The sequence below is a fragment of the Cariama cristata genome, unplaced genomic scaffold (genome assembly GCF_000690535.1).
Source record: "Cariama cristata isolate BGI_N322 unplaced genomic scaffold, ASM69053v1 scaffold19307, whole genome shotgun sequence".
Taxonomy (NCBI): domain Eukaryota; kingdom Metazoa; phylum Chordata; class Aves; order Cariamiformes; family Cariamidae; genus Cariama; species Cariama cristata.
In genome coordinates this window covers 417-15,290 of record NW_009628556.1, presented here as the reverse complement: position 1 = coordinate 15,290, position 14,874 = coordinate 417, and the positions used below count along the sequence as shown (strand labels likewise).

The 14,874-nt window shown below is 40.1% G+C and overlaps 1 protein-coding gene across 1 annotated transcript; it reads right to left on the bottom strand.

Moving 5' to 3' along the window:
• Positions 1 to 895: 895 nt before the first annotated feature.
• EXPH5 (exophilin 5) lies at positions 896 to 14,590 on the bottom strand (the record flags this gene model as incomplete). Its single annotated transcript, XM_009704870.1, has 4 exons — positions 896 to 6,225; positions 8,149 to 8,275; positions 9,845 to 9,893; positions 14,446 to 14,590. Coding segments are annotated over 4 exons (5,651 nt in total), but the record flags the coding sequence as incomplete, so codon positions are not given.
• Between the last annotated feature and the right edge of the window lie 284 nt (positions 14,591 to 14,874).

The window sequence follows — 14,874 nt, the reverse complement described above, 5'->3', positions numbered from 1 at the left end:
TGTTGGATTATTAATCCAAATAAACCTGTTCCCAAGTCAAAGGCAGAATTCTGGCCGTTCAGCTTGACTGTGACCAAAGCTGTGCTGGTTATGAACCTTCCATGTCTGAAAAACAGATTTCCATGCTCAGCTGTGTTTCTTAACATCCTCAGGAATTTCGGTGAGTTTTCCAGTGCCGTGCCCTTTGCTGAACTGCTTCCCATGTGCTGACAGCACTTCTGTAACTCACATTGCTCACTGCTCTTGCAATGCTGAGGAGAAAACTTCCAGTGTGGAATCCACCTCAGCTGCACAGCAGAACAAACACCATCAGGGACACTGCTGCTACACTTCCCAGGAATGCAGAAAAAGAACATTCATACAGAGTATGCTGTAAAAATTGCACAGGTTTCATTTTGGGGGTGTGTTTGTTGGGTGGGATGGATTGGCACTATCATGCTTGATCTAGTAAATGAGAAAAATTGGAGAAACAGCAATTTATCAGCAAAGTAACCTCGTGGTTTTCTGTTAAGTCTTGTAAGAAAAAATAGCTCAAGCTAGAATTTATCCATTCCAGCACTGCGTAGCTGGCAGGAGCCTAAGCCACTGCTTGCTGACTCAGAGGAAAGCCATCTCTGGAGTTACACTGCCCAAAGCTCCACAGTTGTTTACCTTCCATTATTTTGGGAAGGGATTTTTTTAACATTCTTTTTTCCTGCTAGGAGAAACAACAATGGTGAAGCCATGTATTTAATACAAAAGTCAAACGCTCAGCTAACATAACATACTAACTTCTTTAAAACTAATGAAGTTGTACCAATTTATAGCAGCACAAGAACTGGCTCAAAGTATTTTACATGTTTTTGCCTGCCCAGAAACTACCAAGCTATCATGCCATGTTAGTACCATGGGCCCTTCATAGCTCTGATTCTTTATCTATCTCATCTAGGTAGTATTCATCATCAGTGGTGGTATCACTGTCTGAGTCCGAATAAGCCGCTGGGTCTTCCTGATAGATATCAGTCGGCTCTCGGGGTGATGAAGCAGCTGATGACATTTTGCTCCCACCAGAACTTGAGCTCAAAAGCTCAGCCCTCTTTATAGAAGGAGTCTCTCCATCTCTGAGAGCATCGGGGTTATTAAGAAGACAAGGGCTCCATAATCGCCCTTCTGTGAGTGACCTCTTGATATTTTCCAGGAAAGCCAACTGTTGTTCTTTGCCAAATATACCAAATTCCACAGAAGGATACATCAAATTTCTAGTGCGGTAACATTTTTCATCGTCCAATGCCCAGTTGTCATTTTCATCACAAGACAACAGCTCTGAGTAAGATTTAAATCTCTTTCCAAATATACCGTCTTTTGGTAGAATATTGCTTCCCGAGGCAAAGATCTCATGGGAATCTCGAGCACAAATACTCTCAGAAAGGTGACGCTCACGCTGACTTTTGGCATGACTCTTGCGCAACTGATAGCTACGCAAGTTAGCATTTTTTAAGCTAGCAGACTGAGCGGCACTTTGACACTGGTCAAGCACTGCCTGGGAAGTCACGTTTTGCTCTGGACCTACGTCTGCCTGCAGGCAGCTATTTACGTATGTGTTAGAGTTTTTGTCAGTTAAAAGTGGCACGAGAGGATTGCAGGCATGACTGCTAGCTCTTCTTTTCTCATCGTCCAGTGGGTCTGATGTAGCAGCACTGGGAGAGACGGGCTGGCTTTTGCTTTCTAACCTGAGATCAAGTGTTTGGGAATTCTTATTTCTTGTGGTTACTGCTTTATCTGGAAACAGAGTTGTAAGACTTGGCCTATTTTCCACTTTCACTGCAGTTTTTTGGGGACTGATGGCTTCCTTCTGGGTGTATGAGCTGGTAGAAGGCCTCCAGTTGGTGTTATTAGCAAGCAAAGAAGGATCACGCTGATTTTCAGTCTTATTCTCAGCTGTTCTCGGTCTTGGCGTATTCTTATCAGGGTCCAAAGTGTGATTCTGATTTTCATTGTCCGACTGCAGGAATGGCTGATGGGAATCCGTTGAAATCAATGAGTCAAAGCACATGTCGACCTCTAAAGAAGTGGCACTTCCACCATTCTGTGAAAAAATGTTACTTATGTGCGGTTTGGGAGGTAAATTTTTACTTGAAAATTTTCGACTTGTTTTGTAAACAGCTGCCAGTTTATTTTTAATTGAAGGTCTGTTTTTCCTTTTTTCTATATCTTTGACTTTGACTCTTGTGCAGGCAGGGGGAAGCTTGTTCTCATCTTCTGCACTCTGTATTATCTTCTGATCTTGTGTAACCCTGAGGATTTTATCTTTACAGTTAACATTCAGCCTGCCTTCACTGTGCCTCTCTGATTCCTGCAAACCACTATAATCTTTACACATCTGAGTACTCTGTGAGTTTTGCTCTTTTTTAATTTTTGAATTCTTTAATTCATCTGTATCTGTGCTAACCACTTCGTCTAGCTGAAGTAATGGGTCAGCACTGGAAGCTGTGCTTACCTCAGATGCTTTGTTCTGAGACTCTGAAAACACTTTGCTACAAGAGTTTAAATCATCTGCATTTTTTCTTGAACTGTCAGCCCTTAATTGCAATCCACTACATCTATGATTATACAGAGGGGTGGTTTGGTGGAGGAAATTTACTCTCTGTCTGCCTTCAGTACTATCCCTGTACATCTCTTCTGCAGGAGAAAGCGGCATGTCAGCACGCTCTGTGTTACCGTTCCTTCCAAGGGAACTCTTCTCTCCTGGGTGGAGGAGTAAACTGTTCAGATTTTTATCGGTGTTCACTTTAGGGGGCTGACAGCAGTTTTCAGAGTTTCCCTTCTGTATATTTTTATTTGTTGAAGTAGAATACAAAGGATTCTCTAAAGGCCTGCCTGGCTTGGGAGGGGTTGATAAAGTGGACATTAGCGGTGTGGCTGTTTGTAAAATTTCATTCTTTTCTTTTAGACATATTTCTGTATTTTGGCTGCCTGACGTGTCAGAAATGGCTTTACCTGACTTAGCCACTGTTGCAGTGGATTGTGGACCGCCAAAAGAAATGTCTTTTGTCACCATGTCAGAAAGTACATTTTCTGCTAGTGAAAGATTTGCTGAACTATCCTTCCTGTTATGTACTGTACTCATTGACTTTGAAGTACATTTCTCAGAGCTAGGAGATGAGTGGGAATTCTCCTCTTCACTATCAACAGCAGTTCCTAAGTTCTGAGGTGTGACTGGAGCTGAAGATACTTGGTCAGAAGAATATGAATGCACATCTTTTTCTAAAGTACTGGGGATAAAACCTAAATTTGCTAAACTCACATGACCTTCATTTTTCTTGTTTTGTATTCTTGGTGACTGAGCATTTTCTTTGGGACAAGGTAAATCTGCATCCTCTGGATTGTCTCTAAAGAGGTTACAAAATGTTCTCGAATGCCTCCGTGGTAACGTGTAATAAATTGAAACTAGTTCATGATACTTGATGTGATCTTCATCAACACAAACTGTAAATGTGCTTGTAGTTTTATACTTCTGCAAAAAATTTCCCCTCTCCTTACAATCTGAAAACACAGAGGATTCTCTTCTGCTTAGATGTTTACTGTCCGTCAGTTCAGCTGACATACTACTACTTACTGACTCATTGGGACTTTTGGTTAAAGGACTGGAATAATCTTTTTCTTTGTTACTTGTAGCAGCATTTAATGATGCTGATGTTAAAAAGGAATGTTTCGAGTCTAAACAAGACACATCTCTTTGACTAGAACAAAAGGCATCAGCTCTACGGGGAGTTTCAGACCTTAAACAAGTGTATGTTGTTCTCCTTTCTCTAGGTAGAGAGATGGGCGTATCTGACATAATACTACCAGCAATGCTAGCTGATTTTCTAGGCAAAGTATAATAAATAACAAGTGGGTCAGGAGATTTGTTTCTGCTAGAGCCAGTAATGCTGCAGCTACTGGCATGTCTAAGCAAGCTGTCTTGCTTGTGAAGCCTTTCAATACAAGGTGATTTATCCCTTATTTTTTTGCTTTCTTTTTCGAGGCAAAAATAACTTAAACTATGTTCAGAGGTCTTGGGGTCTCCATCAAAGCTGTAAATATTTCCAGAACTTCCATTCTGTGGAGAACTAGGAGTGAATTGTCCACTACAGTCCTTAATAACTAAAGTGCTTGCATTTTGCAGTGTTTTCTGTGAAATCTTTTTGGTAACACCTATTCTGCTCACTTGAGCTGTTTTTCCACCTTCTGCTTGAGATTCAGTAACTGTGCAATTTACTGAAGAGCTAGTTAGTGTTCCTAAACATTCAGAATTGCCTTTCTGAGAAAGTGCTTGTGGAGAGCTTTGTGAGGAGCTAGATGAACGTTCAGGAACGCAGGACAACATGCCTTGACAGTTTGCTGATTTTTCAGTGGATGGAGCAGAAGCAACATTCCGCAGTGAGGACTCTCTCTTTGGACTAGCTTGGTTAATGGCTTCTGCACTCTGATTATCCCCTTTGATGCTCTCTCCTTCTGCTGCATAATGCAGATTATGTTCCCATTCTTTCTGACTTGGAAGAAAAGGTTCTTCGCTGCTCTCATCAGCTGGCAAAACACAGGGAGGCTGACTGAACACACTGTTGGGTGGGCAATCATTTTCCTTCATTTGTACATTTCTTTTACCGCTGCTTGATGTACACATTTTTGCAGTATCGCCTCTGGCAGGGACTTGGGTTTGTCTCTTTGATCTCACTGTGTTAAAGAGAGATGCATCACTTTGCAACATGGCAGAAGCAGGGCTGTTAGAGGGAAAACTCTGAGTGTTCACGTAGTTTGTACCTGCTTGTTGAGAAACTGACTGTAATGATGTATCTTCATCTGGCAGTTTCATACCTTCAACCTTTTCTAGTTGTGTAAAGTCCGCCTTAGTACTTCTTTGGGTAACAACGACTGAATTCCTGTTCAGTCCTATAGGTTTTGTTTGGTCTTTCGAATTAGGAAAGACTGACTCATCAGTTCTGATACTAGATGAAGGAACTGAAGAGTTACAACTTAGCCAAGGCTCACAGCCCTCAGTGAATTCTGAAAAAGTTCTATTTGCACTTCTTGTTATCGTTTTGATATTCGTATTTTCTGGAGAATACATGTGAAAATCGTGCTGCAGGTACTGTGAACCAAACTTGGCATTCTTTGTGTGTGCCCACTGCTGGTCATTTAAATTAGCCATAATCACTTCAAAGCTGGCATCAGGGGAAATAAATGCTTCATCACTGTAGTACTGAGGAATATCAGCCCAAGAAGGATAGCTGTCTTTTTGTCCATAAGGAGAATTTTTTTGGTTTGCATAGAACTTGCCATGAGAAGTATCTCTATAGTAGGATCTAGAGAGATTATTTTCTGATTTGTATAATGGATAATTTTCCCAGTTATCAAAGGGCAACGGAGAAGTAGCTTTGTCAGGGCAGCTAACTCTACTAAAGCAATTACTGCTTGAAAGAGATCTTCTGTAGTGGTGTTTTGAGTGGTAACATGTGTATTTCTTGGCTTCTTGCAAAGAGCTAGGATATCTACCATGATCTGTAGCATGAAACTCCATCAGTGATTGGGTTCTAAACATTTTTTCTTGAGTTGATGTTTGTGCAGGAGAGTCTGGTGTGTTGTTCCATACAATAGAAGACAGAGGAATTCTCTTTGGGTTCTGTCGACCAAACCTTGGTACAAAACCACTGTTGCTCTCCCTTGCCAACGGATGTTGTAAACTAGATGCTGATAGCTGGTCAGAAGATACTGTCGATGGACATCTCTGAAGGGAACACACAGAGTAACTTCTGCCAGCTGTATCCCTATTCATACAACTTTTGTGCCTAAACGCACTGTTCTGCGTTATGGAAGGAGGATATAAGCTACCTTCTGAAGACTGTCCGAAAGAAACGGAAGACAGTCTGCTGCTTAGCAGATGAGGATTTCCATCGACTGGATCACCATATCTGTAATCTTCTTGAAAGGCTGTCTGGTGCCAGTTTATATAGGCACTGTGTAATTTCCTTGGTCTGATGAAAATCTTGTGTTCATCTTTGGCTCTTATTGTTCTCAGTCCATCTGGGAAAAATGTGCTAGGCACATCACTCCAGGCATTTCTGTGTTGCCCCCTACTAGTAGTCTGCCTCTTTGAAGTAGGGAATGCACTACTGTATTGGACATTTGATGCACTGCTAGTAGAAACTGTCCTGTCCAATGGGTCTTGGGCTTGTTCCTGGGCCAGCTGGTCATCCAGATCATTTAGAACTGCACAGGAAAAAAAGATACTTGGTTTTGTTTTCTTTAATAATCTTCTGACTATTTATGTTGAAAAGTTTCATGTACTACATTAATAAATCAGAACTGGTTTTGAAAGGAGTCAGCTTCTCAGCATTCAAAACCCTTCCCAAACCACACATTCTTCCTCCACAGGACCTTTCAGTGGTCACTCCTTATGACTACAAGGAAAAAATTGCGCTGCTCCATGACTGATCTTAAAACTGCTCTTTATGTAAATGTTAGTCTTTATGCTATTTAAAAGAAAAACAAAACAATTTGAAGTCTGAATTCTTATTCGTGCTATATATGCGTGTGTGTGTGTGTGTGTAAACTTTCCAAATCTAGTTTGTAAGCAAAAAATCCCTTTAAAAGAATTCACTAGGCAAACATGGACCTTTCTGTGTGTTCACAAAGCACAGTTATGATGTAAGAAAACACAAAATCCTGCAAACGGTCAAACAAGCATATTCAGGGGTCTGGCATGTCCACCATTTGTTTCATTCAGAAAAGCAGCTCTCCACTAAATTGTAGCTTATTACTTTACAATGAGCACTGAAAATGGCATTTGCTGGATAAAAAAGGGTAATGAAATAGTTAGGAACCTGTGATTCATTCTAGCAACAAATCTGTATTTATACATATAGACAGTCTCATTAACTGGAATTAAAATAGTATACAGCTCAGTTAACCAAGATATTCAGTCATAAGACTAAGTGATAGCAATGTACTTGAAGTATTTTTATTGGCAAAATCAATTATGCCTTTGTTAATTGTACTATTTTTGTATTTTGAAAATAGCACACATAAGATATAAACACAAATGGATATGGCTTCTTTGTTACAGCATTTCCTAATCCATTTAAATAAAAAAGACCGACTGATCAATCATTGCAGATCTGTCCTAACAGTACAGAATCATTAAGAAAGCATTGCTAGGCATGTACAGTTGGAATAGAAAGTGATACAAAGGTACTAAAATTTTGCAATTTTCTCAGTTTCTCTTCAGCACAGAAGAGAGAAGATTCCTGAGCGAGTCAGTTTAGAGAAGAAAAAAGACGAGTTGTTTCTGAGTTTCCATTTGGAGGACATCAGCCATGTACAGTTTTTCTCTGCCAGTAGGCAAGTGCGCACAGTTATGACTGACACCCAAAAGTGGTGACAGGCATGCAAGTTTCAGAAAAGCCACTGCCCGCCATGCAGTGCTGTCCTCTTCCAGCACTGCTGACTTACTCACTGCTTCCCAGTCATGCTTTCAATCTGTGATCTCTTGTAATTTTGGGTGGTAGAAAGTAATGTTCATGGACCTTTTTTTGCATAGAACTGAGAAAGTTTATGGAAGAACACCACTGTACTCCCATAGGCTGGGTCTGATCTTGCCTCGCTTCCCAGCAGTGAGAAAAAAAACCCCAAACAACGAGTAACTTTTGACTGGTGCTATAAGGGCTCCCAGAAAGCCAACTGAATGCCACAATGCCTCTTGCTTCTGTGGTTTGAGGCTTTACAATTCATAAAACCAGGCCCAGTAATTCATCATTATCAAAATTGTGCATGCAGGAAACTGGGATGAAAGCCTTCTCATATAACTGTATGTCTGCATCTATAGGATGCCCTATAGGCTCCTGTCAGAATCAGCAGAGAGAAATGTACACTTTTAATGTGTGATTCTTCTGAACTCCACCAGTGTGAGATGAAATGCACTCATCATCAAGAGTGACCAATGACTCATCCTGAAGTCAAGGTCAGAGTAGACATTCTGCTGTCAGATGAAGCCAGCAAAAAGTAGCCACTATGCTAGAAAGTAACGGGCCATATCTTTACAGCCTATGCTTTTGCAGAAAATTCTCTGGAACGAGTCATCTGAGTCACTTCTGGTAACAATAACTGCAGAACAAAGTAAAGACACACACTTACCACTGAAAAACTCCTTCTCTAGCTGTTCATTCCATTCCTGTGTACTTTTCTCCATCATTTCATTTTGGTTTGCATCAAAAGAACGATCACTTGTTTCAGCTGATGTTGGGGAATTACACGTTTCAGCCTGTTAAAAATTGTAAGGCAAACATGATTTTAGTTCTACATGTGGGTTTAAATCATGTTTCACATGTCACGTCACAAATCGTGTCACAAGTCACAGAGGTCAGTAAACTCTTTGTGGGTCCATTAAATACTATATTATTAAAATATGCAACTGAGGATTGTAAAATTGCATGCATTTTAGAGACTTTTACATATGCAATAAGGAGATATGCTCATCTTGCCCTCATACTGTAGCGTGTTTTGGATACATGAGTTACAAAGACCTTACAATAAGGGCCATAGTTTACTTATTTTCTCCATATGCATCCTTATTGCATTCTATCTCTTAATTTAGTTTTTCCTAATCAATTCTATGACCAGCACATTTTAAAATTCACACACCGACCTGCCAACAAAGATTTAATAATTTAACACTACAGTCAGTTTTCATATTGCAAGACGGCACTTTAGGGGGCTGTGATAAATTACCTTAGTAGTGGGGAAAATGTCATCCTATTCCCCATCTGAGTTTAGTTTACATGTTAAGCTGGAAAGGTTCCTATCCCATCCATATTTCTCTCAGCTCGCAGTCTCAGATGGTAGAAGTGCAGACAACTGCTGAACTGCTGATTTATTTTAGCTCAGACTCTTCCTCCTTTTTTTAACAAAAACCCTTACTACGTTTTAGTTCTCAATATTCATAATATTTTACTTGTCTAGCTATAATAGTCTGTTTATATAATAGGCAGGATTCTCTGATAAGATCTTTGTTCAGTCACATCTTAATACAGATTATCCCTTTGTTGTTGAAATATGAGAGAAGGGAGGTGGCCAATTTACCTCCTCTGTACCTTTGATTACATACTGTATACCTTCTTAGTCCCCTCTGTGGTTATACCACGTAATTGAAGAGGAGGAAAGACGTGTCAGTAATACAGGGCAATAAAGTAATTAAAATAGCAAATATCATCCTTGGAGGAAGTCTGTTTATTTCAACAGCGTGCACTTAAATTACATCAGAAAGAAATACGTTGTTTCATCCTTAAATTGAACTTGTAGTTATAAAATGGAACATTCAGCCCAAAAATAATTTCCTACTGTCAAAATTTACATTTACATGGTAATTCTGCACAGCAAAATGTCACAGGAGAGGCTCTAGCTTACTGCCTGCCCAACTCAGCTACTCTTTTCCACCCTTGTACAAATAAAAAGAAACAAAGTAAGTACACTAGATTATTTATTCAGTGCGAGTTTTGACCTGTTTGCAAGTTGGTTACAGTTGTCAAAATACGTGAGGGTCTTGGCCTAGGAAATTATCCATGCAATTTTTCTGTCATTAAGAGAGAACTGACACCTGATCAGAGCTAGACTTAGAGCTTAGCTAGGAAAGCTTTGGACATGTAAACAGGGCAAGCTCATTCTCCTGCATTCAACAGGTTCACAACACAGACATTTTACTCAGCATTTAAAGCAAGAACTGCAACAATACTATTTAAACAGGTGTTATATCAACAGCCTAAACAAAGGGGACTTGTTTTTGAAAAATCTGTGGTTTAAACATTGCTGACAATAAAGCTGATAAGCTACTTACCGTTGCCATTTCTTCCTCTTTCGAAGATGGCCTAGCAGAACTGTCATATCTGTAGGCAGAAGGATTGAAATGTTGGCTTGGAAAAGGAAGATGATGTCATTTTACCAGGTAGTAAATATCCAGCGGTTTCTCTTTTAACAATTACTGAGAAGCAACTGAAAAAAAGACTGCTCTATGAAGAATCCAGCCTTCCCTCCCCCCAAAAATCCTGCTAACAAGACAACGCTGGGGAAATGTACCATTCAGTTGGGCCTTGTCAGCTTGCAAATGTTGTAGCTGCACAGCCAGGAAAAATGAACTCAACCTACTGATATCTTAATGTCTGCAACAGCCGTAGAGTAATTGTTTCAATCCAGCATTACAATAAGATGGTATTACTTCTTTTTCCAAACAAGAATTATATCGCAGGTACTATGAACAGCCAAAGTTAACTACTTGTAAATCTGTAAGTGGTTTGCATCTGCAATTCCATTGTTTTCCATTTCACCCTGCTCAAACGCAGAGCTGTGCTCTGCCCCTGCGAAGGAGGAGAGACAGACAGCAGATTGTTTTCAGTTTCAATTGTTTTGGAACTTGCGATTATACTCACCCAAAACAGCCTTTATTTACCATTTTTTAACACATGGTAGAAGGCTCGTCTGCCTTCCTAAGCTATATAGGACTGGAAGGGTTTGGCAGAGTGTCTGTGAGTAATGCAGTGGTTACAACAAGCTGAGAAGCCCTGAACATAAAAGGTATTCTGTTCTATGGGGTGACTTGCAGACATACAAATCCAAAGTAAGATAAAGAAACAAGAACACGACTTGACTTCACCAAGTCTATTCCAGTCTGCAAACCCTTACTTTATAAACTAAGCAAACCCAGTCCCTTCAAAAGCCCTGAAGGAAATATTGCTCAGCTTGTGCTTATTGCCACTTCTTCCTTGTCTCAGAAACTGTTTTTTTCCCAGGAAGTTAATTCTTGAGAGAAAGTGAAGCAGGGAAAGACGGTTCTGCTCCATCCTGTTTGTCTCAAAATTTTTTTGAATGACCTTGTTCTTACGCTTTTAAAACCTTCTTGCGCTCAGGTAGGCTGCTTTATTGTGCTTCAACAGCGAGTATAAACCGGCTTGTTGGCAGGTTCTTTGTGGCCCAGCCTTTCCTCCTGAAGTGCTTTGTCATTTGTTTGCAATGTGCTTGCAGGCAGGGAAGAACAGTTGAAAGGTGCAATTTGTTTTTGCTTCTGTAATTGTGAACTGTAAAACCAGGATTCCTCTCTGACATGGGGTCCAACCGAAACCAAAGGAAACAAGCCTGTTGACCTCAGTGGGTTTAGGATCCAGCCAGATAATGTAAATCTGAAACTCCTAATTTTTCTTTGTAGCACTGAATATGAACAGCCATTAATTCCATGGGTTACCACTCTCTGTGAATGAAGTTTACAGAAACAGGACTCAGAGATATATGTAGCTCTTCCTTTAAACTAAAATAATGTTGAATATGTTTTAATGCTTCTACAATAAATTAAGAATTAAACTTATGTTTCAGAGTTTTTATGATAATTTCCTGCAAACCAAGTTCAATGAAATCCTGTGGCTTAGCGAGTTACCTTAATTTTAATTATATGCATAAGAAAAATGTAAAAGCTTTGTTAGAAGCTTTCTTCTTCAGCTTTACAGTGCAAAGCCGCTCTGCAGTTCTCCCCACTTGGTGCTGTGCTTGCTGTTGCGTTAATTGCTCCTTGCAATGAAGCTACATGAAGCAGACACGTTAGTTAGAAATGTCTTCTGATAGTCTAGGCAGAAATTAAATTTTCATTTGCACCTCTGGCACTATTCTAAATTCCTCCATGCCTTTGTTGTCACTGTTCTTTCAGAAATAACTGGTCATTGTATCGTGCTTTATCTTCCTCCCTGCCGACTTAGACAGACAAGGTTATTTTAATCTTTTCCTTATGCCAATCCCTCCACTTCTCAAACTGCCTCATTATTTTTTCTGAGCTCTAGTAAGTTTTTCAGCATTTCAAAATCAAAGTTTTGCTTACTTTCAGAGAAACATTGCTTAATTTTAGGAAAAAGTAATTCAGTTTCTTTTTTGGATTGAGCAATGTTTACATTATTTTGCACACACATGCACGCATACATACACACATACTTGTAAACGTTATCTATTATTCATAAACAGAAAAGAAGTTAAATTAATGCTCAAGTTCAGAAATGTTTGCCATCAGAAAAATACTACTCACTGTGGAAAACAAGAAGTTGTATTTTATACTTTTTCACTCATACAAGTATGTATCTTTTTCATGACAACCGAATGTTAAGATTAAAAGTAAAAGATGACTCTATTTACTACTGTCACTACCGGTAACAATAATATAAATCCATGAATTAAAATCTGCTGCGAATTAGTGTTTTTGCTGAGGCACCTGTCTTCCCCAGGCCATCTCCGAGTTGTCTACTGTCAGGGTGTAATCCATTTTCTTCTACACTATTCTTATCAGTACTACATAAGCAGCCAGCTAAGCAACAAACCCATAACTTAAATACACTGAAAACACAATTAAACAGCATTTCTTTTCCAGTATGAATCACATTTACATATTAGAAAAGAATAAGGATGAATTCAAGAACACCGAACACCTTTGAACCAAAAGTGAACAAACATTTCACTACCTTCAGACTACAGTTACAAACCTTTTATTAGCATCTTCTCCATCTCCACATAAGCATACTCTTTTTTGCAGCATCCATAATTTATTCTCACAGCAAAACACGACCGCAGCTGACGGAACTGTCTCTCCAGAACAGAAAAGACCCTCTAAACAGCCATTAATATTTAGCTATTTAAAAGCTTCTGCCAGTTAGTCTTACTTACAGGATTTACAGTGCTGCCTCCTATTGTATTTCACTAGCTCTCCAAAATAACTCTACCTGGTGAGAGGCAGATTATTTCAGTGCTTTGTCTATGCATAACGCAAACCACATGCCACGGCAACACCTAGAAGAGGGTGGGGGAAGTTTTCGACAGAGAGGCGTGACTAGAAAATGTAGCAATCAGCTCAGTTACACGTCAGGATCGACTTGTTTATTTTTCAAGCTGTGCTGGGTAAGAAAGCAAAGGCATCCGAGCCTGAGAGACATTTTCTGTGGAAAAGCCAGATAAACACCTATTAGAAAAGCTGATACAATGAGTAGGTACAGTTTACTTTTTTCCTTTCCTAAATTAAGAAATCACTTCAATGCTTCGATTCTACAGCAAAGCCTAGACCTTCGCTTGTGCATCGGCTACCTTACTGTGTACTAGGCTAAAGCGCCCTTGAAACGCGATTCTCGGTGACACAGGTGCCCCTTTACTGTGCAGGGAGGGCTGCGGCCTGGTGTTGGTGTGTCCCAGCCTAAGGGGCATCGCCATGTCACGGGAAAGAGGAGGGAGCAGAAGACATGTATGGAGCAGCGTTAAAACTTTGCAAAAAAATTTTTTTCTATGCTCTGTTGCTATGTAACAGAATTGTTACCAGTAAACACCCACAAAGCTAACCTCATGGCCTCTACTCAAACCTCTCCTTAAATCTCCTGCTGCTTTGACACAAACACTCCGCAATGGCAAGCTGCTGTACTGCAAAACCTACATATCAGACTAATCATCATTTCTTTAGAGGCCTGCATTCCCTGTCATTGTTTATTATAGCTGTTCCCTGCCACCTAGGAGCCCCAGGCATGGACCAGAATACCAGCCTGAGACTCACAAACAGAGTGAAAATCAGCTCTTTGTGCCAAAGATCTTGCAGCCTCATACTTGGATTTCAGAGCACTGCACAGTGCACCTTTACCTACGATTGCCAGTCCCAAGCATTACCCTAAGATGCACACAAAAATAATAGTATTTCACTCAGGTGTTGCTGACACACAGGACAAAAGCTAGAACCCTCAGCCTAACTAGCCCGAGCGGAGCCTCCTCTGTTTCCTCTGAACAGCAGCTTTAACCCAGTGGATGGCAAGGGAGAGGGATGCTCTCCAAAGAGCAGCTCCAGCGCTGCGTATGAGACCATCTTTGGTTCGATCCACTTGAAACCAAAGCCCTGACGAAGCACGGAAGACAAAAGCACTGGAGAGCTGTCCTGCTTGCCCGGCTAGAGCTAAAGCTGCTGGCCTGCCTCTAAACTGCCTCTGGGCTAGAAATGGTGGGAACTGATGCAGCAGAGCTGCCTGGGGCTGGTACTCTCTGCCACGGCCTGGGAAAGCTATGCTTTCCTCTTATATCACAGCCATAGGGCACCGGATCCCAATGCGCCTTACACCTTGTCCTCTCTTGAGGGAGTTAACTAGGATGCGGTCGCTGCCATGTCTAGGGGCTTTTGTATATTTAAAGTCTTTACGCAAAACTAGAGCAAAATAGGTTTAACCAAGAGACTTTACCTATTGCTTGCCACTTAGTCCTCATTCGTCTGACACTGAACAGATAATTTCTCATTACATGACCAAGTAATATCCCAGTCTTCCTGGTAAGGTGAAAAGCAAGAGACTGGAAAAATAATTTTAGCAAAGTTTTCTAAGCGAAACACAGAACAATTCATAGACTTTTTTAAAGCTGGAAACAACGTATGTTCTGATTATAGCTCACCGTGGTTGTTTCTGAGTCTGGTTTTTCCTTGATTTTCTAAAAGAGAAAAGCCAAGCAAAAGGTGATCTGAACCCCAGAAAGGAAGCTGAAGTGTTCTTTTGTGCTTGAGGATTTGTGCAGGATGTCATTTTTAATTCTTGATGATCTAAAAATATTATAAAAATTTTATTTGTTTCAAGTTCTTACTAAATACAGTATTAAAATATACATAAAAAGTTATGTCTTCATAAACAACTTTCTTTTGCTTACCTTTTATGCCAGGAAAATCCAGTCTCATTGATAAATTTTTGGACAGACTATGTGACATGCTGGTTTATAATGACTAACTAAAAGGCTAAGAGAAAGATAAACAGGCCTAAAGTTTCAAAAACTGTTACTCGTTTTGGGTGACACATGTGAGCCATATGAGGCTGATTTTCAGAAAGTAAT